The 27,992-nt window shown below is 43.4% G+C and overlaps 4 protein-coding genes across 8 annotated transcripts; 2 read left to right on the top strand and 2 right to left on the bottom strand.

Moving 5' to 3' along the window:
* The first annotated feature begins 38 nt into the window (after nucleotides 1-38).
* LOC105187754 (uncharacterized) lies at nucleotides 39-6,523 on the top strand. Of its 4 annotated transcripts, none has more exons than XM_025305451.1 (5): nucleotides 39-389; nucleotides 694-3,972; nucleotides 4,247-5,124; nucleotides 5,450-5,593; nucleotides 5,816-6,523. In XM_025305451.1, the coding sequence occupies exons 1-5, from the start codon at nucleotides 131-133 to the stop codon at nucleotides 6,047-6,049; spliced, it is 4,794 nt and encodes a 1,597-aa protein (XP_025161236.1). In that variant the 5' UTR covers nucleotides 39-130; the 3' UTR covers nucleotides 6,050-6,523. The 4 variants fall into 4 exon arrangements, with proteins under 4 accessions (XP_025161236.1, XP_025161235.1, XP_025161237.1 ...); XM_025305450.1 differs by having other exon boundaries at nucleotides 4,235-5,124; XM_019843442.1 differs by having other exon boundaries at nucleotides 318-389; nucleotides 990-3,972; nucleotides 4,235-5,124.
* A 1,882-nt stretch (nucleotides 6,524-8,405) lies between these two features.
* On the top strand, nucleotides 8,406-13,680 carry Reps (RALBP1 associated Eps domain containing). 2 transcript variants are annotated; one of them, XM_011148740.3, is made up of 5 exons: nucleotides 8,406-8,967; nucleotides 9,432-10,713; nucleotides 10,793-10,857; nucleotides 10,990-11,194; nucleotides 11,354-13,680. In XM_011148740.3, exons 1-5 carry the CDS (start codon nucleotides 8,794-8,796, stop codon nucleotides 11,533-11,535), a joined length of 1,908 nt encoding a protein of 635 aa, XP_011147042.1. In that variant the 5' UTR covers nucleotides 8,406-8,793; the 3' UTR covers nucleotides 11,536-13,680. The 2 variants fall into 2 exon arrangements, with proteins under 2 accessions (XP_011147042.1, XP_025161224.1); XM_025305439.1 differs by lacking the exon at nucleotides 8,406-8,967 and adding an exon at nucleotides 9,036-9,320.
* A 73-nt stretch (nucleotides 13,681-13,753) lies between these two features.
* Nucleotides 13,754-17,941, bottom strand: LOC105187751 (glyceraldehyde-3-phosphate dehydrogenase 2). The gene is made up of 5 exons (XM_011148739.3): nucleotides 17,792-17,941; nucleotides 15,557-15,653; nucleotides 15,233-15,472; nucleotides 14,900-15,154; nucleotides 13,754-14,653 (listed from the first exon to the last, which is right to left on the bottom strand). Exons 1-5 carry the CDS (start codon nucleotides 17,920-17,922, stop codon nucleotides 14,225-14,227), a joined length of 1,152 nt encoding a protein of 383 aa, XP_011147041.2. The 5' UTR covers nucleotides 17,923-17,941; the 3' UTR covers nucleotides 13,754-14,224.
* A 4,894-nt stretch (nucleotides 17,942-22,835) lies between these two features.
* Nucleotides 22,836-26,770, bottom strand: LOC105187748 (Type III alcohol dehydrogenase). The gene is made up of 8 exons (XM_011148733.3): nucleotides 26,570-26,770; nucleotides 25,983-26,091; nucleotides 24,964-25,227; nucleotides 24,415-24,647; nucleotides 24,103-24,336; nucleotides 23,648-23,810; nucleotides 23,271-23,552; nucleotides 22,836-23,165 (listed from the first exon to the last, which is right to left on the bottom strand). The coding sequence occupies exons 1-8, from the start codon at nucleotides 26,620-26,622 to the stop codon at nucleotides 23,082-23,084; spliced, it is 1,422 nt and encodes a 473-aa protein (XP_011147035.1). The 5' UTR covers nucleotides 26,623-26,770; the 3' UTR covers nucleotides 22,836-23,081.
* Nucleotides 26,771-27,992: the final 1,222 nt, after the last annotated feature.

The raw sequence follows: 27,992 nt of genomic DNA, 5'->3' as shown, positions 1-27,992 counted from the left end.
GTTATATATTTGTTTAATATTCGTTTAATAGCGCTATTGATAACATAATGACAGAATGTTTGTCGTCTAATAGAAGCTGGTAACATCGATACGGAGACGCGGCACAGGATTCAACTTTGATTCAAGGATCATGCGCCCTACAACAGCACGATCAAGTCGATCATCCCTACATTATCCCCGATCATCTCAGATCTTAACCTCATCGACTACGTCGTCTGTTTATCAACAGCTACAGCAACAACAACCACAGCGACAAATTTTGTATGCTCCCATCAGTAAACCAATGATGACTCTTCAGCCATGTGGAACATCACTTCATCCGTCATGCGTTTATCCGACCGTTCAACCACATGTTGACTCGTCGAATCCCGCTCCTATACATGTTCAAGGTTAGATAGATAAATTGTAATTAACATTATTAACTTTACCGTCTTATGAAGAAAATCATTTATTCTTAATCATGATTTTCAATTACCATTAATTTGCTGAGATAATCTTTCAGACATTTTAACAGCAATAAAAGCTGTTATTTTAAAAAGAGCTTAATGAAATGTCAAGAGTATTGCAAAAGTACGAATAATAATCATAGTCGTGTAAATAAATTAGCGAATTTTTCATCTTGAGACATTGCGACGAAATAATGATTGCAACATTCCTCTGACAATTGTAACGTTCTACATTCAACAAATATAGGTAAGAACAACCGATGGCACACGAAAAACAAGACGTCTCGCGGCCAACAATATTACCAACAGCAGCAACAGCAACAATTTTCCTATCCGAAACCCATGATGCTCCTTGATCAACCTACCTCCAACGTCCCTTCAATAGTCCCTCCGTCGACCACGTCCTTCTTAGTAGCCTCTTCCACGTTCACCCATGGCCCTTTGCCTAGCGAGCATTACAACAATACTTCTGGAGTGACGCATTTGCTGCCACAGCCCTATTTTAAATCACCGGACATGCAACAGACTTTTTGCCTTATTCAGGACCGACAGAATGTTCAGCGACAACAACAACACCCGATACAGGCTTCCTACTACAATATCTCGGCCGCAAATGCCTGCAGCTTACAAACAGTCAACGCCAGTTCATCCTTTCCGCTTGCCAACATCAATCCTTACAGCAGTATGGCCACCTACACCAATAATCAGTTCTCGGCATCGGTGCAGTCTCCTCCGTTCTTTTCGACTTCACCCGTCACAGGTCTGGTCTTCGCCCCAACGCGGGATAAGACTTTACCATTATCCACGTTGGAATTCTCATCTTTCAAGCATAGTGCGAGCAAAACACCGAGCATCTGCGAGTCTCGAGTCATTCCGATCGGTCCCAACGACAACACTAGTGGCTGGCCGCCTGAAAGCGAAACATCCTCAAAGAATTCGTACGACCTGCCAATCATAAGTAACAACAAGAGCCTTGAAGCTGCCGATTGTTCCTTGCAGAAGACCATTTCCACAGTCGCAAAGACCGACGAAGAGCATTACTCTGACGCGTCCTCGGCCAGCTTTGACTTCACTATCGAGGCTGAGAAGATGGTCTCCGCTCTGTGCAATACCACATCGTCCAATGATCTGAGCAAAGAGGAATCGAAAACCACCAAGACCGACTCCACGCCATTCAGCGGCGCAGGAGATAACGTGTCTAACAAGACGGCCTGGTTTACTGATTTTTGCTCCGAGTATGAGAACGGAATGTCGATAGGTGTCCAAACGGATGATCCATGTGCGGACAGGTCGCAATATCCAGAGCTGATCCGAAAGACAGCTTATCGGGGATGCACCGAAGCTGAGCTCGTTCTCGGCAGCTCCGACAGCTTACGAACGGACCCCAAGCGGGACTGGTTAACGTGTCTGGCATCCGCCACCAAGACTGCCATTACCAAATCTTCAACGTGTATTCCAGTGTTTGGCGGAGACCGAGTCTTTGTCGACGATCTTATAAACGCTCTCTTGCGCATCAGCAACGGTTGGCTGAGCCTCGACAATTACCTGAACAAACAACATTTTCCTAACTTGCTGGACAGACTGGATCCTGAGTTCATTAGATGTTTTCACACATGGGAAGTGAGCACGTATGAGCTTCTGAAGAAAATAGTGCAGGCTTTCGGAAAATTCGGCGAAAACGACGAAGCGTCGGCGTCAGACGTTGAACACAAATGCAAGGAAACCTGCGGTTCGTCCTCGTTCCCAGGCGATGTGTCGCTTTACATAAACTACGATCTCTTCACTTTGCTTCATCCTGCGAATTCCTTTCTTCAACAAGACGCAATTGAGAGAGTGTCCTGCCGGGAAACTCCGCAAAATGTAACGACAACGCCACTATTGAGTAGCCTGTATAGCTTTCGATACAATTCCGGTCAACAAGAACAGCACTCGGCGAGTCAGAAGGAGAGCAAGTTGCGGAGCAAATGGACCATCATCGAGAACCCGTCGTCTGTCATCAACACCACTAAGTCTGTGGCCAATATTCCCGTGAGTTACAACGATAATTTGACGAGCAAATTCCGCGTCAAGGATACGTTCTCATCTAAAAAGTACGGCTTCACCCAGAAGTCGCTGAATGCCGAATTTTGCCAGCTGAGGAACAAAGTAATGGAGAGCAATGCGGACGTGACGAAGGACAGGAGGCAAGACTACGTGCTCGAAGCGAAACCTCTGACATTTACCGACAACACCGAGTCAATTAGACCGCAGAGTCCAGCAATCAGCAACCCGATTAGTTATCGGGGTCTGTATGCGCAGAACTGCGTGTCCTTCAAGTTTCCTGGTCAATCGGATTCTTCGTATCTCACAGCCAACCCGGATCCTATCCTAACGTACGAAGGGACCAATTATTCACTGCCGATGAATTCCTATTCGATCGCAGACTCCACTTCCAGGATGAGCAAAAATCCCGAGCAACTTTATAGGATCAAAAGTGCGAGTGCCAATGCTGTTTACGTCGACAAATCGCAAATCGACCAAGTAGAGCTACCAGCGGTACCTAGGAACAAGGTGACCCTGCTCAGCCAGATCGAGCCGAGGACATTTGATAAAGAGTCCGAGGAGATGGCGGCTAACCTGTCGGCCTGGTTCGCTAGCATGCGGAACGCGCAGCTTCCGACGGCCGTGTCGAGCTTCGAGGAGGCTTCAGCGCAGCGATTGTTCACCAAGCAGGAAATGCCTAAGCACTCGTCGGGCGGGCCCAAGCAATCGCAGATAGACGCGAATCGGCAGTTCCAGGCGCTGCAGAACCTGCCGAACATCCAGAGTACACCCTGGGCCGCTGGTAACTTCATCAGCGGCCGCTCACGGGTGCAGCACGTGACCGAGGAGTACGATAGCTCAGAGGACGTGCGAGTATACATGAAACCGGGCAGCTACAATGTGCCGAAGAAACGGCACCAAAGAAGGCCTAATCGCCGCCCGGACAATAACTCTCGCAACTTACACACGAGCAACCATCATCACAATGTGTGCGCCAACAAAACGAAGAACTTACCGATGCTCACGTCGTCGACACCCCTGTCGCACCTGAACGCGCCGGCCTTGTCCGCTAACATCAGTAACGCCACGCTGATCAAGACCTCATTCCCGTCTGCTTCGCAGCTGCCAGCGCCTCTCTTCGACCTCGAGAATTCACCTGGAATCCTCAAACGCACGGAACCTCAGATCGCTCATCGGGACGTCACGTGGAAGGCAGCATGCGCCTCGGCCGAGATACTTCTCGAAGCGCTCAATGTCAAGGACTGCGCCGATACGTCCAGGAAGATCGATCGCGAGCGCAGCACCGAGAAAGACGATAAGACCGAAGACAATGGCGGAGCGTTACCGTCGACGTCACAGCAGGGTGATCCAAAATCGACGAAGCGTGCCGACGTTGACTGTGCCACATCCTACGAAGCCTCAGAGGATGATTCGGGCTCGACGTGCAGACTGTCGCCCAGCACGAGCGTCGTATCGGTGCCACAGTCGTGCAATAATGAAAATGGTAAAGATATTGAAGTTAAATGTCGCTCGCTGTTGACTTCCGAGTCTATCAGTATGCGATGCAATCAGGATTCGTAAAGTCATGCTATGTGCTATTTTCTGTGTCCTCCCTTATGTGTATTATATAATTGAGAAATATTGCCAATACGTATTATTATCGTGACCCTAAGATAGTGTATAATTTAATTAACAACTACACGATCAGTTTTAATTGGCCCGATAGTACCTAGCGATAATAAGTAAAACAAACCTTTTTTAAAAAGCATGTTCAATAGCTCTCGGTACGAAAACCAACGTGAAGACGGATTCCTGGCTGATAAGGACTCTCAACAACGCGAGTATCGCCGGCAAACAGAGACGACGTAAAGACAGCATAGACCGAGGTAGTTCTGAATCGTCGAGCAGCTCGGTGATTGCCGATGTAAAGCCGGATCAGCTTGCATTGTCATCAACTGCAGACACGGATTTGAAGATTCCGGCAACGATTAGCGATAGCGAGTACCCAGCGATCTTTTCTCGCGAACACATCACGTGTTCCTTCCCAATAAACTGCGAAACGTCGGCAAAGGAATCAGAAGGTCACGTTGGAAGAGCCACATACTCGGAAACGGTGCGAAGATCCATCAGATCGGACAACGCGTACTTGAGCAGAAAGGATTCGTACAAAACATGCACGAGCAATGTACCGGTGTCCTGCGGCACCATGATACCAATTCCCGGCCGGAAGTGCCAGAGGAAAGATCCTGAACAATCTTATCAGCTTCTACACAAATCGCAGAAGTCGATTGGTAAGAAATCAGCGAGGAACGTGGACAGCAACGAAGTCCAGTTAGAAGAAGAGTCCTGCGCGAAAGTCGGCAACGTCAAGTCGTGTCGCGTAACGTCGAAATCTATCTCGTCAAGCACTACGAAGACATACGTGAAAAAAAAAGATCTGGAACACTCGGAGAGCGCCTTGAAGTGCATCAATAAATCGGGCGATCGCGGCTGGTCAGTATGGTACAGTTCCAGGAGAAAACAGAACCTCAGTCCCTTGGCACTTAGCAAACTGGAAATTATCCATCAGGCTGTTTGGCAGATGGACGAAGCTAAAGTCTTCAAATATCCAACTTCGTGCGGCGACAAGGATGGCCAGTTTGTCCCTACGGGGATGGTCAGTTTCCGAGCGAAAGATGCAAATGATGCACGGAGAAAGGAAAAGTTGGTGGAATTAACGCGACAGTGAACGAACCAAACGTATTTCGGTAAAAAGAAAGAAAGAAAGAAAGAAAGAAAGAAAAGAGGACAGAATTTCGGGTTTTTGTAAGTTTCTTTTTTGTTGTTTTTTTTTATTCTTTTTCTTACAAACCAAATTCATTCTCACTTGTTAATTGTCTTTGGAAATTGGAAATCTTGTTAATTCAACCAATCTTCTCTCTTAGTGTGCAGTTTGTGCTTTAGGGTTACGTCCGGTGACAATATTTTTTTGGGCTTTACAGACTGACAATTACTGCAAGAACGTCAAGAGTCCGATGTTCTTCGAGATCGTCGACTATAAGCTGAAGAACCGAGCTTACCATAAGGTTGAACATGCTCTGAAAGATTTCCGGCGTATCATTCAGACCGCGAGATTGTATTATCAGGTTAGTTGTATCATCAGATTTTACGTTTTTCTCGATATTCTATTCAAATCAGAAATCAATTTTAGAATCTGAGAATTAATCTTTGACTTCAATCGATAGAAATCCGATCTTAGGAAGGACGAATTTCACGCTATAAAGCTTTCTTTTGGTTTTCATCCTCTCTTCTTTTCTGCGAATAATTAATCCTCTAAATCTGAAGCTCTGAGGACCATTTTGTTATAGCATGACGAAGAGCGGACCAAGAAACTTGAAGTGCTGTCGAAGAAACTGGAAGACTTGCTCGAGGAACACTTCGGTAATTGGGATCTCGGCAGCATCATCGGTAGTCCGAGAGAAGACGCAACGGTGCGATGTAAGACTTCCGGGCAGAAATTGATCACAGGACGCTACGACAGCGTGAAAAAGAATTCCACTTCGTTGAGCATTGCGGAGGAACATACTCTATTACTCCACTAACACGTTGTGTCTCGTCAAGACGAGAACGACCAAATCGACCTACTTACATTCTCCACTAACATAACTCTATACTAACGTTATATTATCATTACATCGATGAGACATCGTATGTAATAACGTCTTCTAGTCACGAGTCATTTTGTATGGTTAATATTGTAGCTGTTTTTTTATTCTCTCGAAGATCCGATACCATCGTTCGACATCCTCGCGGGGCTTTTCCGTCTCGAGTTCCAAAGAGAGATTCTCAACGATTTCGTTAATTTTCTAAACCGCGTACATATTTCTTCCGCTGACTATTCTAATCTACAACATCTCTAAGCTATAAAATAACGATATTGTTGCAAAAAGAAGGAACTGTGCTAAACGCGCAAGAGTTCGACCGGCTATTGAATTTATTTCTGTAGAAGAAAATAGCGCGCAATGGTGTAGGAGGTATCAACGACAATGTAATTTTCATGTTTACTGTTACGGCTATTGAAACACATTTCGATCTTTTTCACTTCAATGCTCCCGTTGAAGTCGTCGTTAGATCAAGATGATATGAATCATGAAATACATTACGCTAATGTGTCCATTACCTGCACTTTGAATTACGATTCCATTTATGTTGCAGTCTGATTCATTCACAAGTTATTCGACAAATTAAAAATCGATTCTTGCCTTAGCGAAAATTCAATGTGAATTCAATGTAATTATTTCTTGCACTCTATTAACATTCTCACACATCTCAGTGGATCTTCCGTTAAATTTCTAAAGTAAAGCTTCATATACGAAAAGCAATTATTGTCGAGCTTTTCCAGCAGAAGGAAATTTGAGAATGGCGCCATCTTGCGTAATCGCGACAAGTATTATCAGATATAATTTTAAAAGTTTGCAAAACACACGCACTCAGTTTAGTCTCGGCTAAATTTTGTAGAAGCTGGTAAATTTTGTGGTTCAAGTCTCGGTTAAGAGTCTACAGCAGCGTCACCAGATCGTGAGATTTTTGGTCAGCTGATATTCAACAGCGCATGCGTCAGTACGTCACAATCCCCACATGGGCAGCCTTGTCAGTATCGTCTTTAGATGCAGCAATAGGCGCTTATGTGGGGCCTATACGAAAACTTGAACAGCACGTATTGCATATGCGTATGCAATGTATTATCATTGGTCTGTTCTTTTCAGCTGCACTACGGAACTAGTGCAATAAGTTAGAATGAGACAACTATATTTTGTCTCACCTTAACTTATTGCATCGGTTCAGTAGTGCAGCTAAAAAGAACAGATCAAATGTTATATATGAAAACAAGAAACACTCACAAATGATACACGAGCATTGTGATATCAATAGTCGATTCTTAAAGGTTTTCATCATCGTTGAATGTAAAACCATTATTTATTATATGATAATGAAGTAAAATAGCTTGTATTCCCAGACAGCACCGGACATCCAATGGATGTACGTTTCATGTCCAATTTATGTCCGTATGTCCGATTTACGTCCGTGGACATAAATTGGACGTAACAAGAATGTCCTTATTGGACATCGGACCTGTAAGACGTCCGATATACGCCCATCGGACGTCCTATGTCCGAAGTTGTGACAAACGTACGTCCTATGGACGTCCTATGGACGTCTTTTGTAAAAAAAATGGACATATAACGGACGTCCAATGAACATCCGTGTGCTGTCTGGGATTGTAACCAGACAGCACGAACTTAAAAAACGATGCATAAGAAACCTGTAATACGTTCTTTTATACACTTTTGTTATACATCTCTCGTTATCCTATACTCATTTTTCAATATATCTCAGTCTTTTTTTCGAAGGGCCTTAGCGATACCTTATATTCCAGCGAAATACGCACGCGACTGGGACTGAGCGGAGTTGCGCTTATTGCGCATGTGCGAAAAAATCTCACGATCCGGTAACGCTGGTCTACACAGGTCTACATTTACAGAAGCCAAGAATAAATTTCAAATTGACCTCAGCGGCCTCAAGCGGCAGGAGTGCGAACCAGCGCCCCTACCGCTGAGGTATATATCCTCGCGCAAGTGCGACTCCTAATCGCCCGCACGAAAAACGCATTTCATACCTGTTTCACCTGAAAGAGAAGACAATTTCTGTAATGCAAAGTCGATATTTCAGTCCTTGGAATTATTGCTGTACGCTCTTTTGCTGATGTAACAGCTGTTCTAACTTGCATTTGAAAATGGCGTTAGTCGCGATTAGTAACGATTCTAGTGACATCGAGCAAAAGTTTATCGTCTAGGGGATAATCAGGCTGAAAAAGAAAAACATCACCCGATAATCGATTTTGAAAAGATAAAAGTAATCGATGACAAAACAATCGAGACGATATCGCCCATTCTTGGCTGACGCGAATTATAGTAATGTCAAACATCGCGCCAGCCAGTAAGCAGCCAGTCAGCCAGCTAGTCAGTCGGCCGGAGGTAGCGTGGAGATCGTCCGATAACCGTGCACGGACTACAACTCACAAACGACGTTTTTCTGCTGTTCTCGTGGCACCCCCCACGATCTCCGCGATCTCAACGTCGCACGCGACTATGTGACTGCAAACGATCGTGACCGCATCGTGAAGCAGACCGTGTCGCGATCGCGAGTAGAGCGAGCGAGCGAGCGGCTGGACGAGCAAAACGGCCAACAACCGGCGGCGGCCGAGAGAAGAAGGGCGACCCGGAGACGTTAACGGGACGCGGCCGGGGCCGTGAACGCACTCGCGAGTCGAGCCCAAACTGTCAAGATGGACTGGGAGCTGATGACGATGGCGAGCCTGCACTTGACCGCGACCGAGCACCGCTATTACGGCGACATATTCATATATTGCTGCGAGAACGCGGACAGCGACAGCGTGCCCGTCATCAAAGTCGCCGAGTTGCTGCGCTTTGCTAATTTGCCGCGGGACGTCACGATGAAGGTGGAAGCTGGACTTGGATATATTTCTTTTTTTTTTTCTCTCGAACGTTGACGTTTCTCTTGTTAATCCCGTGATAGGAATTCACCTGTAGGTGGTACACGCTCGTGCCTTTTACCTCGTGACGTCGAGATTGAATACATGTAAACTAGGTATTAGCGTGTATCGGGTGTAATTGTGGAGGTTATATCGCAGCAGCTGAACCGATTAATCCTGCCAGTTGGCAGTTGGGGGAGTAACTCGCATCAGTCCGTGTATATATGCAGGATTGGGGGAGTTAAATTAGCAAAAGCTGTTTTCAAGTTTTCAAGTCGATTTGTTTTTGTCGCTGGTGATCGATCTGAAAAGATAGTTTGGTGAGAAGTGACAGAAAGTCGTTTTCCTATAATTTTGTATACATATACACACACACACCCACTTACATGTATACACATGTCTTAATAATCGGTGATTGTTTGAATTTGTAGATATTGGATATTTGCATTGGAACCAAAGGCAACACACATCTGGGTAAAAAGCAGTTTTATGCAGTGCTGAAGCTTATAGCTGTTCATCAAGCTGGTCTTGAGGTCTGCAGAGATATGTTGACCGCATCTCTGGATGTTGTTACCCTGCCAAGATTCACATGGCCAACCTCTGGCGACGAAGATGGCAGGAGGAGTTCAGATTCGATCAGAGGCGCAAAGGGCAGGTGTCACGTCCCAGAGAGTACTACGGAGAGTGAAAGTGAAGCTGAATCTCCACGCGAGACTGGCGGCAGCACAGATTCCCCTACACCAACAAACAGTGTCACTCAAGAGAGGAACGATGGTATATTGGGTAGTGAGACAATATTGGATTCCGTTTCCGGTGGCTGGCAGGGTCTGCTGGTCTCCGAAGAACAGAGACAGCTGTTGGGTACAGAAGAGGAGAGCTCAGAGCGTCATAGTAGCGACGAGGGAGAAGGTGACGGCGACAACTCGGGTTTCCCACCTGAGGAAGTGTGGATTATCAGTGACGAGCAGCGTGATTATTACGCCGCGCAATTCGCGCAGCTGCAGCCCGATCCGGAGGGTCTCTTGGCCGGGCCGGTGGCTAGAACATTTTTCGAAAAGTCGCGACTTCCCGTGGCCGAGTTGAGACGTATTTGGCAGCTCGCGGACGTTACGAGGGACGGGGCACTCAGTCTGCAGGAATTCTACGTGGCTATGCACCTCGTTGTACTGAGGAGGAATCATGTGCCTCTACCCGACGTCTTACCTCCGTCCTTGTCGATTCCGTTAGTCATGCAAACAGCTACTGCCGCACCGCAGATCCCACCGGTGACAAACGCCCAGAAATCATCGCCGACCTGCGGCGCGAATAACAGCCGCGAGAAGAATAAAGAGTGGACAAAGTTTGTAGACTCGCCGACCGGCACGAGCAGTTCGGTCACCAGCCCGGGGTTGCAGCTAGTGAATTTCGATTTCCAGAAGTCGGCGGTCGAGCGAGATCCGAAGATCTTGCACCCGGTGCCTCTGCGCTTAACGCCTGAGGCAGCGATACTCGCTTCCGGGGCTAACGGCAGTAGCAGTAGCTGCACAACCTTAGGAGAAGACGAGCTGCAGCATTCTGCGGCGTCGCTGGTACAACGACCACTCACGAAGAAACCACCCGCGGCACCCGAAGATGCTGTCATTGTTACTCCCAAGAAGGAACCACCGCCGCCACCGCCACCCAGACCCTACAGAACACACGCACGCAGTTCTAGTCTTGATCTTAACAAATTAGGTACGTATAGTTGTGTGTATTATATAAACAACGATAGAATTGAAGTCTCACGTAGCAAATGATACGCACGTTTTTGCAGGGAAAAACGGTCAAAGTTTCCTTGGAGCGCCGCCATTGGTACCGCCCAGAATTTCGCCAGGAATTGTAAGTTCTTCATATATGTGACGAATCCTGCTTTATTTCTTCAGCAGTTTTACCATATCGTGTGTCTCTATGAGATAACACTTGAGATTATTTTCTGAGATTATACAGAATAAAGTGTTTTTGTCGCCGCAGACATCGCCGCGTAAATTGGTCGGCCAGAGAAGTGAAGGTGAGGGTCAAAGGACATTGAGCGAAAGTCAAGGCTTTGTCGCCGACTTCTCTCATTTTTCCCCCAAGAGTGAACTGCCGGAAAATCCTATAGAGAATTCGCTGCCGCAATCTCAACAATTCACCGGAGTCTGTGGAGCGTTTCATATTTATAGGAAACCCAGTCCAAGTAAGATACCTTTTTTATCTGCCTTGCTTTTACAGGATAATATTTAGGTTGAAAATAGTGAGTGTATTTTCTTCATTCAACTGATGAAGGAATTGACTAAATTTATGTACGATCTTAACGTTCGGATTGATAATGACCAAATGTCGCATACATTATCAGAACGGGACGGCAGCGAAGAGGATGGTAAGGACGAATCGGAGAACGAGAGGAAATTGACTTTGCAAGAATTGAGGGAAAAGAATGCGGAACTACGCCTAATCTGCGAAGAACTGACGCGAGAACTAGCCAGCGCGCTCCAAGAACGCATAAACCTACGCGCGAAACTCCTACTCTTGACTTGATGTGATTGTTACTCGTTTATCATTCATCCGATCGAAGTTATGAGGTGCCACGTATCCTCGACTCATTGTAAACGCATGTATTTAACATGTTATGCTAGTCTAGAACTCCACCTTTTCCCAACAAAGTATTTCGCAGTAAGTATTCATTCATCTTCGTAATAATCATCGTAGGGCGGACAGAGATGCGGCAGAGGGGACGAAATTTACAAAAAAGGAAAAAAAGACATTATACATACATATATAGGTATTTTACTTTAGGATGAGAGAAGAAATGTACCGATGAGAGAGAGAGAGAGAGAGAGAGAGAGAGAGGGGGGAGAGAGAGAGATATATATTATATCAATTACGAATCGTGTACAAAACTGATCATGATCTCTATACTGATGGTATACAATTTGTAAGTGCTTGTGCGAATAGCCAGATTGACGAGCTGCTGTTTACATTTATATGCAAAGAAAAAAAAATCATATTGGAAGGCGCGTTCGACGTAAAATTTACGTTACTAAATTTACCCCTGTGATTTATCGTGACTTGTGTATCGCTGTGAATTTATACGTATTTCTATATAATGCGCCATGCAAGTGTATCTGTCATGTTATTATTCCATTTGAATGTCGATAGTTGAAGAAATATCCGACTGTTGTTTTCCTGTATAAGAAAAAATTGCTAATTTTATAAAAGAAAAAGTAATATCAAGATATCCCGTAATCGTTTGTATATCGATGAATCTCTGGAGTTATTCGTTCACTGTGAGCGGGCAAAGGAATTGTCATACGTGTGTCCGTTATAAACTTCGAATTAGCTGTGTATTATAAAGACGAGCGATAGATATTTGTTATTTGCAACAAAATCGAACTGTATTTTCGTATGACTGTTTAACATTTTCACAAAAAAAGGAAAAGGAAGGGGAAGGGGAAAAGGAAGAAAGCCACGGCGCCAACTGAGGAACGGGATAATCTGGACTGTTACGATGTTATATTTTACTTGATGATATAACGAGAGTACCTACGAGATACCTGTTAAATGTTAATGAAAGATATACGAGAAATGTGGAATCTGCAGGAACAGAATACTTCGAAAATAAATTTATCTAGAGGTGTATAAACACGCTTCCCTCTTGACGAATCAATTTACGTTGAATACGTCGATTTTGGTGTACCAATCTTTTGGAATTCATCATCATCATCTCATCATCGTGTACCGATTTCTATTACCGTAGACTAAAGGAAAAAGATAACTATACTATAGTTGGGATGCAGACTATTTGAAGCGTGAGAAGAATATAGACCTATCAGGCACATCAACGGCGAAACCAGGTCACTGCAGCGATCTGTGGGCGGGAGAGTGCTTTTAGCCACTTACATAGCTATTTCTAACTAGCGACTAGCGATTGCTCAACATATATAGCTCTACAATGAACATATATACAGGTTACTTGAACAAATTGGACTTAGAAATCTCGTTTTTACTCCCCTGTAAGATTCAGCCCTTGTGGCTTAGATCTATATTAGTCTCAGCGTTTCACATCTTCAAATCTCGCCATTTCTATGCAATCAAATGTATAATGATCCGTGATCAGTGTAATACACATCACGTCCTTTAGTATTTTTAATTGATTTATTGCTGCAGATAGCAGAACAGAAATATTTGCCAAGCAACCATTGTTACTAAAATAATAATAACTCTTTGTGCCATATAACGCGAAATTTTAAAGTTTATATACTGCCGTCATTGAAACCGAACGACGGTACTTTTTCCTGTCGGTCATCATGGGACATTAAAAGCTTAGAGAGAAATCAACGAGTATTCGACGGAGACTTTTTTGTAATTGTATAGATATATACGGATATATATATAAAGATTATATAAAGTTAACGCTTATATCAGAATCATCTGTCCGATTTATTGTCTGCGGTCCTGTAAAAAGAAATGTAACGATATAGAAATACAAAAGTGTCTGTCGAGCATGAATAAAGGAACTACTTTAGTTTCATAACAACTTTTATTGATGTCATTGTGTGAATGAAAAATGATAATCGTATATTTTTTAACTGCGAATACTTATGAAGTTTTTTTCGGGTATGAATGAACGCGAATGATAAAAAGTATGTGTATGATGTGGCGTGTATATATATACATATAATACACACACACACACACACACGTGTATGTCACTCTATTCCTATCACGATAGGATACAAGTACAGAATCATCCTCCGTATGATTAATCATCAGGAATTGTTTGCTCGTTTACGATGAATGAAATCATAAGATCTCTCTCTGCTGTAAACACGAATTTCGCGATTATATAGATTCTGCCGCATCAACATTCACGTTACAGACGTTCACATTTACATTTACGGTCTATTGACCAGTTAATTCCGATACAAGACAGATACATGTGGACTTTTACATACGGATAAACGCGCTAGAGCCTGCCTTGTCTCCCAATCGACGACGAGAACACATCAGTTCAGCTACGACCGCATCTCGACTGTATGACGAAGTATTTTTTTTTACACCCTTTGTTTTATTTCGTGTATATCTGCGTTACGAGTTAGCAACAACGATTGATTAATACGAGGTGTTCATACAACAGTGATATGCCGGCACAACTGTTTGACCATCGGAGTGACGAGATCGGAGCTAGAGGAGGACATAAATGAATAAATCGATTTCTGAGGGCTATTTAGTTGTCCTTGCTTTGCATGTACTTGATCAGATCGATGACTCGGCTGGAGTAACCGAACTCGTTGTCATACCACGAGATCAGCTTCACGAAGTTGTCGTTGAGAGATATGCCAGCCTTGGCGTCGAAGATACTCGAATGGTTGTCACCGATGAAATCGGACGAGACCACATCGTCTTCGGTATAGCCCAGGATGCCGTTCAGGGGGCCGGTAGCAGCCTCCTTTACCTTGGCCTTGATAGCGTCGTAGGTGGCGGGCTTGGCGAGCCGGACCGTCAAGTCGACCACGGATACGTTGTGCACAGGAACACGGAAGGCCATGCCGGTGAGTTTTCCGTTGAGAGCCGGAATGACCTTGCCGACTGCTTTCGCAGCGCCGGTTGCTGCGGGAATGATGTTTTGCGCCGCACCGCGACCGTCACGCCACAGCTGTGTGACCAAAGAGATGAGGATGAAAAAGTGTTATTACGACTATTTCACTCGTGTAATCTCATTTTAACCTCAGGTAAAAAACAGGAAATCACGTTGACGCCAAAACAACAAGAAACTGTCCACGGAGACTCACTTTTCTCGTCGTGATTCAATCATCTGTTTCGTTTTCAATTTGACCGTCTCGTGATTTCCCTGTTCTACTTGGGATACGTCTGTTCTCTCGCCAGGTAGTACGATACATACCTTGCCAGAAGGTCCGTCGACGGTTTTTTGAGTGGCCGTAATCGCGTGAACGGTGGTCATGAGGCCTTCGACGATCTCGAAGTTATCATGGATTACTTTGGCGAGAGGCGCCAAGCAGTTGGTGGTGCAGGAGGCGTTGGAGACTACTTTGCAGCTCGGATCGTAAGCTTCCAAGTTCACACCGACGACGAACATCGGTGCATCGGCCGACGGAGCGGAGATGATGACCTTTTTGCCGCCGCCTTCCAAGTGAGCCTGCATCCAGACGAGGTCGAATGAAGTTCCTTGGCGAATACATGAATTAGACGGTTAAACAATCTCGAAATCACATACGGATGCCTTCTCAATGGTTGTGAACACGCCGGTTGATTCGACGATGTACTCGGCGCCGGCCTTCGCCCATGGAATCGCCTTCGGCTCGCGTTCGCTGTAGACGGCGATCTTGTTCCCGTTGACGACCAGGCAGCCATCCTCGGCCTTGATCTCACCCTTGAATCTGCCATGAGTGGAGTCGTACTTAAACATGTAGACCATGTAATCAAGGCCAATGAAGGGATCATTGATGGCGACGACCTGTTGGCAAAGACAGCGGATTAATAAACAGATTATTGAAGCGTGATTGGCTGATTTGCGACTGCTCCGAGTCTGCCAGCATACCTGACCACCGCGCTCCAGGGAAGCCCTCAGCACGAGACGGCCGATACGGCCAAATCCGTTGATTCCGATCTTGCTCATGTCGTCTTCTTGATTGCAACTGGAACATCGACGGATGAAGATGTTACGAAATGCTGCGCAACGCCCGTGTATTGTTCGCGCTGCTGCCGATAGAGGAATCGGCGCGGTCACGTGGAACAGGTATAAGAGCGTGAATTTCATTGTGTAACGAGGCTCGTTATTGGTCTTTAGGTTAGAACGTGATAGGTATGCGATTTATGACGACTGGATCCATCACAAGGTCTGTTCTTGCCAGACGAACTAGCGCTGCACTCTGAGCGCTGCCTTCTTACTTTTTCTTTTCAAGAATAAATTAAACGATCGTTTTATTTCAAAGGCGAAAAGTTCAGGCGCGACTAGTTCAGCGAGAAAGAACAGACCTCCCGCATTTTTCACTTGCTAGTCACTTTCTGCTTTTAAGGATGCTGATGGCCAGATAAACTGAAGCTGATGCCACCTGCACGTCTGCTAAAATGCACGAGATGTGCGGTGATTGAACGTAATCGCTGCATCGCATCAGAAAAGAGGAATCACGTTTTATTAATTAACAGCTGCAGGATGTTTCGCAATGTCGGCTAAATTTAAAACATCTAAATTTAAATGGTCGTATCAAAACCCTTGTTTATCACTCAGCTTATAATCGTAAAAAAGTTATCGAGCAGACACGTTCGGACAAATCGTGAATGCCGCTTGCGTAATGTCGGACGTGACGGAAACTCTTCTCTAGTCAGGTTTATCTTCGAGAGCGGCTGTAGTAGAGCGCTACGTCTTGGCACATGTCTCGATGCACCGGATTGGCCGGGCGAATCTTGGAGGTCGAGCAAGGTCAAAGGGGGTGTGTCCAAGTTCCAAGCTCGGCGTCAATGTCCTTGGGGACGATCGTGACCTCGCATTCGCGGGATTATCGGCCATCGTACGACAAAAAAAAAGTATCTAGTACCACTAATCGGCGCGTCGAGGACCGGCATCGTTCGTTCCTCGGCGCATTGATGCAATCGCGCGTTTCGACCTGACGTAACTACCGCCGATTTTCGCTCGGCCGAGACGAGCGAGAACTGAGCTACAACTTGCGCTGCTGATCACGCGACTGAATTGATCGCGACAAAGGTATGAGCCGTACCCGTGGTCGCAATTATTTCCTTCGCGTCTGAGAACTGCAATAACCGCGCTTCCTCCTTCAACTTCGCACCCGGCACAAACCGGTCCGTGCAGACTCCGGCTATATCGATCGGGAAGCTCGGTCTTTCTCACACACAGCGACTCTTCGAGATACCGAGATGATAAAAAGCATATATCATGAAATCTCAATTCTACATCTCACAAAGAAACACGAGCAATCGGTCTTCCATGTGCGGCCGGAGAGACGAAACGAATGTGAATTAGATATCGATTTGGAGAACCGGACGCTTTTCCTCGAAAAACACTCATATTTTATACATTTTCAATATCGTCATCACACTGTAAAGCCGGATCGGAATGAGTAACGCGATACATCGTCAGCACAGGGTCTTGAGTGAAAATTGCACAATAATTCGCCTGCTGTGACGCTAAGATTACGCGATATCACAGTCTATGATAAACCTCGCAGGTCTACGATCTGTCAATAACGGCTTACATCGTGACACATGGAGCATCTACTTCCCGCTACTTATAGAACCGTCGTGCAATACGCGATATTGATCGCGTATGGACCGTGCAACGATCGTCACATCCGAAGCTGACGCCGGAATCGCGATGGACGCTGAGGAGACGCAGGGAGGAGCGGCGAGGAAGCGGGCAGGCACAGAGACGCTGCAGCGTCTTCCACTCCTTGTCTTTCGTTTGGTGGGTCGGCCCAGATTTGCGAGGTAGACCGAGCCGAGCTCGTGAGACAGCACTTGACGAACGTATTCCTCGCGAGGATCCAAGGGAGACCGGCCCGGATGCCGGCCGCTATCTCGTGAGGTACTCGTCGGCCGGCCGACGTCATGGAAGAATGGCCGGCACGTTGGCCGTTCGCGCGAGTCAGGCATGAACGAGATGCGCGATCCGCACGTACGTTCCGCGAGAACGTGAACGGTGCGCGACCGAACGATAACGGCTCGCAAGATTCACGCTTCTTTGCTCGCGCGAGAGCGAGAACGGGCCGGTGTGTCGTGAGAGTGTCAAGGCGAAGAAGATTACACGGCAGGTACTTACCGCGAGAGAAAGCAAGCTCCGTCCGCCGCCGTTACTAACGAAGTAGTGTCATTTGAAGGGCACAGGCAGCGCTGATATAAGCGGCGCACGTCCGCGAAGGATTCGCGTAACCGCCGCGCTTCGTGCGCCATCGCCGCCACTCGGCCCGTCACGTGACGCGCATCGATTATCGACGTATTCGTACGCCGCGAACTTCAAGCGGAACCGCGGCGCGCCGGCGAGGCCGCGGCGAGTTTCGCGAGCCTTCGATCTCGCGGATTTATTTGCAGCCGAATCCATCCGCGGTGAGTTGCGGTGTGTTGCGATGTGCTCTGCGTTGTCGTTCTTCAGGTGAGGCTTCAGTTTTAGAGATGCTTCTCGAAGTACATCGCGGGTATATTTCGAAGTATATTCGGGAAACGGACGGATATAACCTCGCGGCTGCCGACTCGCGGGGGGCTCGCGAGGAATTTTCATGAGTAAGTAGATATATCGCGTAATTATCATACTTATACGCATAAACGCCGCGAATCCGGAAACAATTCTCGTACTGTGTAGAATAATGTACTGCTCGAGAGCATAGTGCCGCTTGAATTCGCTTGTTCTTTGTACTTGGCGTTATCTCGACCTATAGCTGCGCAGATTTTCATAGCCGTTAGTCGTCACCGTGCTCGATAACCTGTCCGGTTACGGGGACGTTACCGATGTCGGCGTTGTGCATGTATTGAATTAGGTCGGCTATACGATACGAATAGCCGTACTCGTTGTCGTACCTGCGGGGAGACGCAAGGTTACGCATATAATTGGCATATCGCGACCCCCCATACAGCGCAAAAGTTGCAGCAATGTTGCTGCAACTTTTGCGCTATATAGGCCGTCGAAGAACTTTCCGACGTTACTGACGGCAGTCGCATTACCAGGCAACGATCTTGATGAAAGTGCTGGTCTGCGGAATGCCCGCTTTGACGTCGAACACGCACGAGTAGGTCGTGTGGTTGAAGTCCGACGACACGCAGTCGTCCTCCGTGTACCCCAGCACGTCCCTCAGGCTTCCGTCCGCCGCTTCCTTCATCGCCTCCTTCACCTCCTCGTACGTTGTCGGCTTGTTGACTCTGCAGCGGGGTTTCGCGCGACGTTAGACGCGTCTGCGGCGTCGTGTATGAGGATACTGTGCCTCGACTATTATTAAATCTGAATATACGAGCGTCTAATTCGGAGCGAGCATGTTTGCAGCGAGCGAGAGAGAGAGAGAGAGAGAGAGAGAACAGTCTGCACTGTTCTGTGCATGCGTGTAAGATTTAGTTACAGCTCGCTAAGTTAATGAAGCCGAAATAAGCCGCGCGGGGTCTTACGGGTCAGTTACTCCGTGAACTCATGGCGAGTCTGCATCCGCCGATTACCTGAATGTCATGTCGCATAATGAGACGTTGGGGATCGGCACCCTGAACGCTATGGCTGAAATCTTGCCCTTGAGTTCAGGGATAATTTTAGTTAATGACTTGCCGGCGCCGGTTGCGGTCGGAATGATATTCTGGAGCGCGCCTCTGCCGTCCCTCCACAACGTGGTAGGCCGTTGCTGCGGCGAAACATGATTCGCGAATGATTCGTGCGGATGGTGAAACTTTGGTTAAGATAATGATCATCTGCACATGGAGGTAAAAAATCGCGTCAATTAATACAAGCGGTTCGTGAGAACCGCTTCTTGAGAACTGCACATTTGGCGCATACACCCAAAAGAAAGTAATTTCAGAGCCTCAAGAAGATTCTAAGATTCTTCTAAGATTAAAAGGGAAATATTACACGTTATTCTTAAAGTTAGAGGGATTATATGTTATATGCATAATGCAAATCTTATTGATTTTAATATAAGTTCCCTCTTACACACAGATTATTTAATCTTTCCTTAAGAGGATTATTATTTATTTTTACTGTACTTTATTCTTACTGATAATACTAATTAATTTAAAAAAATTATCATAATGTGCGAAAAATAATATATATATATATATATATATATATATATATATGTGTGTATTTCTGCCTCCAGTTCTACAATAAGAAGGCACGAATGAAATAAGATCATTATAACAAATAAATTTCCAATCAGTTTTGTTATGGATTTCATAGCTACAAAGATATTCATCATAATCAATTGTATGAAACATAATTAAAAGGAAGAATTATTCAATTTCTTGCAATAGATTATAAACTGTATTTGACCAAATATGAGTAAATTATTTTTGTTATATGTTACAGCAACACATATATCTTCTTTAAAAAGCGTTCCAATATTCTGACCCATGAGCATATGATTATCTTTTCGTTCATATCTGGAGGTAGAGCATGATTGAACAAAAGAAGACATTCAAATCAACATATTCCTCTTCATATAAGAGGAAAATTAATTGATACAATGATGAAATCCTCTTGAAATAAGAAGAAAACAGTTTGAATAACATCTAATGACTTTTAGATAAATGGTCCACATTAATCGCTTTCTCGAAAGATGAATCCTTTTTCTGTAAAAAGGCTTCGCTTAGAATATGAGGAAAAATCACTTTACAAATAGAAATACCTTTTTTTGGGTGTGAGAAATAGAAATTCTGCCTCCCTCAAACAAAATTGTAAAAAATGACGTTTCGACCGATCTCTTTCTTGGAAAAGAAATCTAAAAAGTGTAAAAATGTTTATTCGGTGGATACTAATAATATATTTACCTAAATCCGAATTCTTTTCTTTAAATATTATAAACAATTGCTTTCATGGAAAGCTACAGATCGAATAAATTTGTATTTTCTCGTATGAAAACAATTGTTCTCAGTGCGTAGATATGTGTATTTGTATAAATAAATATTAGTACCTGCACCGAATAGATATTTTTTATTTTTAGATATCTTTTCTCTAAGTGTAAGACTACGCGATATCACTTATTTTCACGATGCAACGACGGTTGGATTCGGCGAAAAAAATCCATGTGTAGAAAAATGTCCATTTAGGAAGATACGTTGGTGACGAGCAACCTTCTCGATCGGGCCGTCCAAGGTGTTTTGGGATGCTGTCACCGCGTGTATGCTAGTTATCATCGCCTCGAGAACCTCAAAGTTGTCGTGCATAATTTTGACGATTGGTGCCGCGCAATTTGTAGTGCAAGACGTGGCAGACACAACTCCATCTTTCTTGGGATTGTAACACGTATGATTCACCCCGAAAACCAACATTGGCGCGTCCACGGACGGTGCGGTGATGATGACTCTTCTCGCGCCGCCATCAATGTGTAGCTGCGAAGGCATCGTTACGTTGAAAATTTATCATACAATTGATTTCGAGATTTATAATAAAAACGGCATCTCTATCTCTCTGTCTTAATAATATGTTGAGGACATAAAAGGGATAAAAGAAAATCTGGTTTTTGTTTCAGGCTTTCCGGCGAGCCGGCGTATTTTGGTCAACCTACATGGATCAACATGGTCAACATGGATCCAGCTGCTATCGGTGAGTGCAAAGTTACCAAGTTATTTTTCTTACGCTTGCTTTCTCCAAGGATGTAAATGCCCCGCTGGCTTCGATAACAAAAGTCACTCCTATGCTTTTCCACGGTATTTTTGATGGTTGTTTCTCTTGCGACGTTGCAATTCTCGTCTCTCATCGAGCAATTCGGCAATAAATGTGTTCATGATTTTTTATTACATGTAGTATGACTTCATGTAGCGACTAAAAACTTCATATGCTCGAGTATAGGAGCAGAAAGTATATTTACCACCGCTAACTATATACTCGTTCTCGCACTCCAGAGACAGAGGGTACGGTCCATGGGTAGAATCGTGTTTAAAAAGATATATCATATATTCCGTTGACAGGAACGGGTCGTTGATTAATTTCACCTGCGATATTTATGAATCTATTATTTACGATCAATGGCGTCGCATGCAAATTTCGCCAATACCGAAAACTCACTTCAATGCGTTTCTCGAGACAAGCGCGAAGGCACATTCTTCCTATCCTTCCGAATCCGTTGATTCCTACGACTGCCATGACTTGTGTGATCACTCTGTTTCGACAATATTTTTTATTCAAGAAAAGATCGCTTGAAAACGACAGCGTCATCCGACCTTCTTCGCGCGATGCAAACGGTAAACAGCGCGAAGTTCATCACGACAAACTTTACGAGAGAAGTTGCGTACGTTACAGTTTTGTTATTTCGAGTCAGAAATACAGCGATGTATTTTTGCAGTATGTATCTAGCGTTAGATGTGCAATTGTGCTGTTTTTCACGTTGAAGCTGCATATTGAGAATATCGTACATCTTTATAATTATGTATAGTTATGAACATGTACATAATTTGGGGCGGGGAAAGGGGGAGAAATACACATATCCTATATATATATATATATATAATTTTTGGAAAAATCTAAGATTTATTATCGTTGAATCACTTTTGACTCGCTACTCATATATGCGCACGAATGCACACATGTGGGAAAGAGACCGAGCACTTTTTCCACTGTTACCTCCAGCTTTGCATCTTCTCGCACATGAATTGTAAAAAACTGTCTAATACATACGGCACAGTGCATTGGTCCACACGCTATTTCTATACACACAGTGCACACAGTGGAACGACCGGCTAATTTTAAACGATAGAAAATGTAAAACGAACGAGGGGAATATTCACGGTTGCCTCTTTAGAACAGAAGGCTTTTCGTCACTTAGAAGCTCAGGGTCAAGAGGCGTTTTCTGGAAGGGCGTTCTGCGGGAAAGGATGGTTGAAATTTATTCGTGCGGTTAGTTACCCGGTTAAATTTAAACAGCGAATGAACTCGTAGAAGTGTTTTACGGAGAGAATAAACGTTGTTTTCGTTATGCGAAGTTTTAACAAATAACTAATAACGTTACATCATTTACATGACGATTAATTAAAACGTTGTTACATACTGATCGTAACGATTAATTGAAACGTTATTTTATAAATTACGGATCGTAACATTTCAAACAAAATTACATGAAATTACATAAAAAAAGGTTGTAGAAAAAATCACTGCGGAGATTTACGTGAAAATATTTATTTTTGTTAATCATTTGAGTCGTTTAACAATTAATTCGTTTAACCATTAAATTTTTAACCAAGATAACAAAGTAAGTTTGATAAGAAACATGTTTCGCAGCACATTTGATGCGCTTTCTCGTAACTTTTTAGGGTAAGAAAATAGAATGTGTATTTGTTACGAACATCTGATATATACATCTGGTATACACAAGCGTTTTGTCAAAAGATGACTTTAATTCTTCAGACTAATAATCACAAAGTGATTATTAGTATATGGTAAACGAATTTTCAAATAATTGCGCAAGATCCTCCTCGGATTGCTCACGTGGCGCCAGTTTCGTAATTCGGTGCTGGAAAATAAAAATGATGTTTTTTTTATTATATTTGATATATTTAATAGATTTTTATATGATACCGAGAAAATGTCGGTATCACATATTAAACACATTATCTACCTGAGGCAATGTCCCCTTAACTAGTGTAGGAATGTCTTCTTTCTTGAAACCGAGCTCCGTCAAGCCGTTTTCGACTTTCATCATTTGCATGTACTCTTTAACCGTGTCGGCCAAAATTTTGCCGGCGTCCGCCTGTTTGGCACTCTTGACATTTGCACCAAGCAACTCCGCAGCCTCCAAATGTCTCTCCGGACATGCATTTCCCGTGAAGGAAAACACCGCTGGTGCGGAAATCACCACGGATAGACCGTGAGGAATAATAGGATGATCTTTACTATAACCCTTAAATGAGACAGCCAAATTAGTTTAAATTCGACTTTGATGGATTTGTGATGATAATATTCGTCTATTGATCGAAGATTCTTATCGGCAATTACCTCTGGTTGGAAAGTTCGGACGTTTCCGCTGATGGGATACGAGAGACCATGGCAAAGGTGGACTCCGGCATTGCCAAAGCCAACACCTGCCATAGTACTTGCTAAATGCATGTGGCTTCTTGCTTCTAGGTCATCTTGTTTGTAAACTGCTCGTTGAAAGTATCTGCGCAGAAAGAGAACAGGTGTTGTCGATTTCATCTCTCCTTTCTCTAATAGATTAAATTTCATCGCGATTAAAGTAAAAAGATATGTTTTAAATAAGTTTTATGATTTAAAATTCGCCAAGATACCTTCATTTCTTAATACTACGTAGTAATTCCAAGATTTTCAGCATTGTATGGAGTCAGTTTAACACTTAATTTAATTTAATCTTTAGAGTCTTTTGTGATTCAAAGTAAAGGTGCAGATTTCTAAATATTTTGTATATTTTGTAAAGCAATTCGTTCATTCGTTACTTGCGCATAACTTGTAGAGCGTATCGCGCCCAAACGTCACTGACAGGATTGCTGCCTTGATAGGCTGGTCTTAGGATTGGATTTGTCGGGCATGGTGTCCTTTCCGTGTAGGGTATCGCTGTGAAAGATTCCAGTGCGTGGCATAACACGTCGAAGCCAGAATAAGCACAAACCTTTTCTGGTAAAGTCAGGGTATGTTGAGGGTCGATGATCCCCAAGGTTGGACGCAGGGCTCTGTAGTGAGAAACGTTAAATTTCTGATCATCTTTTCGTGTCGAACGATATCGTAATCGACGAAGCGACGAGTATTACCTGTTTGCAATCCCAGTTTTAGCCTTTAGTGGCCGATAATCGAAGATGGAAACGCCAGTTGTTTCAGAACCGGTGCCTGAGGTGGTCGGAACGGCAATGAGCGGTTTCAGAGGCACCTGGATCGGCTTTCCTTTCCCGATCGGTGCGTTCACGTAATCCAAAAATTCGGCGTCTGGGTCGCAACTGTATAGATTTGCAGCTTTGCAGGTGTCCATTACGGAACCGCCGCCAACCTGAACGTCCAAATTCATAATTTGCGAACTTATTATTAAACAGGCAATTTTTCTCTCATTCTTCGTCTACTCTGCGAGCTTAAAAAATTCACTTCTTTTCGGTTGAGAAATGTACAGATCTTCTGGTGTTACACGTTAGTTTTGTTCTACAATTACACGTGTTAAATATTTTGTTGCTTCCAACACATTATGTGAGTGTCTCTCGCTGTTATTTAACAAATTATAAATAACAAATGTTGATCTTTTTAAAATCTTTTATAGTATTGCAGCTACGCTCGTCACGTAGGAGAGAGTAAAAAACTTTTTGCATACGTACCGCTACGAAAGCGTCAAAGTTTCCGCGCTTGGCGAACTCGATAGAGTCCTGTAGACTTTGCTCGGTTGGTTCCACGCGTACCTTATCATAAATCTCGAAATGAACGCCATGCTTGGCGAGACTGTCGATAGCAGTTTTTACGGGCGCTAGATTCACCAAATGTGGATCTGTCATCAAACATATTTTCTTCGCTCGCATATTTTGTATGTCCATCCCCAATTCTCTCGTTACTCCTACTCCGTATCTCACTGTGGAGCAAGCCATCTGGAACAATCATTTGACTCGCAATAACTGAACGACATAACGATAGAAAAATAAAAGATCGGTCTAACGATGTTTCACGGACTTCATTTTGAGATTTAGATTCAATATAAATTAACATCTGACTTTTTTCGGCTTTTGTTAAATTCAAGTAATAACGACAAATGAGTAAAGAATACACAACAAATATCAATACAAATAAATATGTATATATATTTCGTTCAAGTATATACAGGGTGTCCGGGACATTTTTAGAAACGAAAAATTTCGAGGATTAATTAGATCAGAGTGAGAAGAAAAGTCAAGTACCATTTTGCAAAAATCGCAATAATTATCAAGTTATTGATGATTGAAAATAACCGCATCTAGCGGTTCTTTTAATTGACAATTTGAAAATTTATATACTTATTTGCAAAATGATACTTGACTTTCCTTCTCAGTTTGATCTGATTAATCTTCACAATTTGTTTCCAAAAAATCCCGAACATCTTGTATATGTGGCCAGAAAACAATTATCAGGGCAACCTGAATGATGGCACCGGCCCTGATATGGTCCGATACATCATTCAGATTATTATCAACAAATTAATAACATCTCAGCAGATACAGCCATCTTACGAACGATTCTTATCTGAATATAGCACATCCTGGAGGCTTTCGATTTCATAATCGCGCGGTGTGTGATCGAGTCGGCTCGTTATCACAACGCGACATAACCGCGATTCTTTGCTCTACGCGAATTTTCTAACGAATTTTACCTCGAAAGCGTATTCTTTACCGGCTGCGACATTTGCCGCGGTGCTTCGAGCTTTTCCGTGTTCGCGAACACCAGTTGCTCCGGGATTTCCGTGTGCAGGGCACCTGCATCTGAAATGCAAATCGGCGCTGTTTTACCTGAAGTTTTCGCACTTCATATTTACCACAAAATCGATTTTCATGCCTCGCCATGAAAACACTTGTTATCAAATATCAGTATCGAATGATCAACCGCTACTTTAATGAACGTTGCACGTGCAGGTTTCTTTGACAGATTGCCACTGACATTGTCGCCTTCCATCTGTATTCTATTCCGACCGCTTATGTAACGCTTAGAAAAAGTTGGCGAAAGTTGTTTTTACTCTTTTAGTAAGAAACATCTCGTTAAGTCATATCTATTAGTGATCATATTAATGCCATTGTACCAGTAAAAATGTAGTATATTTTTAGAGATTTTTAATTGTGCTTATCAACAATTTAATATTCGATAAGAATACTCTGTGGTTCACGTTTGAAGGTGCCGCAGCTGTTTATTTTTTCTTCCGTATAAGTATTTTTGGCAGACTTATGGTAGACTTCGTGCACTTACGACTGAGATGAAATGACCTGTAGAAGATCAATGACGCGTCGTCTCGGCAACATCTCGTGTGCGATTCTTAGCGCGATTGTCAAGCAAATTAGAATGAATTATAGCACAGTTTTCAATGAAATGTGCGAAGCAACGCTCTCCATGAGCTCTTCTGCCACACTCGCCGACTTGATGTCGACCATCCACGCAGTTCCCCTCCTTTCACCAAACATGTTTATCACTTGAGCCTGCGATGAGGTTACATATTCCGTTATATACGATGATGTTAGTGTGCAGACAGGGCTGTATCAATGGAGTTCCACCAAGTGTCTGTAATAAAAAAATGTAATAGAAAGAGAGACGAGGAGAAAAAAGCTTAAGAACAGTGATGCTATGATTTGATGACTAGATTTCAATTGAATTTAGAATTGTATCTATATATATATATATAATAATTTTTTAAACGGTCGCGTAGATGTCCAGAGAAACTGCGCACTTTGTAATAGGCGAAACGTAGTCTATTTGAAATGCGGTGTTCTAAGCACGGACGTGCACGAACTTTGAGATAATATCGCCGCTCCGCTTATCTGTGGCATCATTAAACAATAATGAGCGTCTTAGGAACGTTGCTTGTACTATAGAAGGCCATTCGATCACGCGTATCAGTGATTCTGCCCTATTTTCATCGATCGTTTTGCATAAGATTATCGCGCAGAGACTTGTTATGATAGAAGTTATTTAATCGAGCTCCATACGTCATCCATCTCTACATGTGCATTACGCACTTTGTACGCTGCTCGTTCTAACATTGAAATCTCGGTCGCCACTTTATTTTCTTCTTCTGGATCGAAGAAGTTGATCATTTTATTACATCTTTATGAACTTTAATGCTCTGACATAATGAATGTTCTCGAAAAGATTCCTCTTAATTATAACGGAAATAAAACTCCACTTTGTTTTGATTAAAATTTTATTAAAACGTATTTTTATCGTATTTACACGGTATATATATATATATATATATGTATATGATGTATGTATATATATATATGTATGTATATATATATGTATATATATATATGTATATATATATATATAATCAATATGTAACATATACATATTATAAATCATGCGCAGAAACGCAACATTCATTTAAAAAAATGTTAGTTTCTAACATAAAATTTCGTATCTTCGTCAGGTGAGGATATTATCACCGTAATTACAAACTACTGACTTACTTATATTGTTTACATATATTACTATATCAGATATCATACTGATAAACTAGTTTCGTCCGAAATTTTACATCATCGTGCTTGTTTCTCTCATTTCTGATCTCTCATCACTGATTATCTATCAACACGGTTTCGCTCAATTTTTATCTTACTAATATTATTGTAAGTCTCGCTTAAACTGATCCGTTTATTCGATCAAATTTAGCTCT

The sequence above is a fragment of the Harpegnathos saltator genome, unplaced genomic scaffold, assembly GCF_003227715.2.
Source record: "Harpegnathos saltator strain DR-91 unplaced genomic scaffold, Hsal_v8.6 scaffold696, whole genome shotgun sequence".
In the NCBI taxonomy this organism is placed as follows: domain Eukaryota; kingdom Metazoa; phylum Arthropoda; class Insecta; order Hymenoptera; family Formicidae; genus Harpegnathos; species Harpegnathos saltator.
This window is presented reverse-complemented; position numbering and strand designations above follow the sequence as displayed.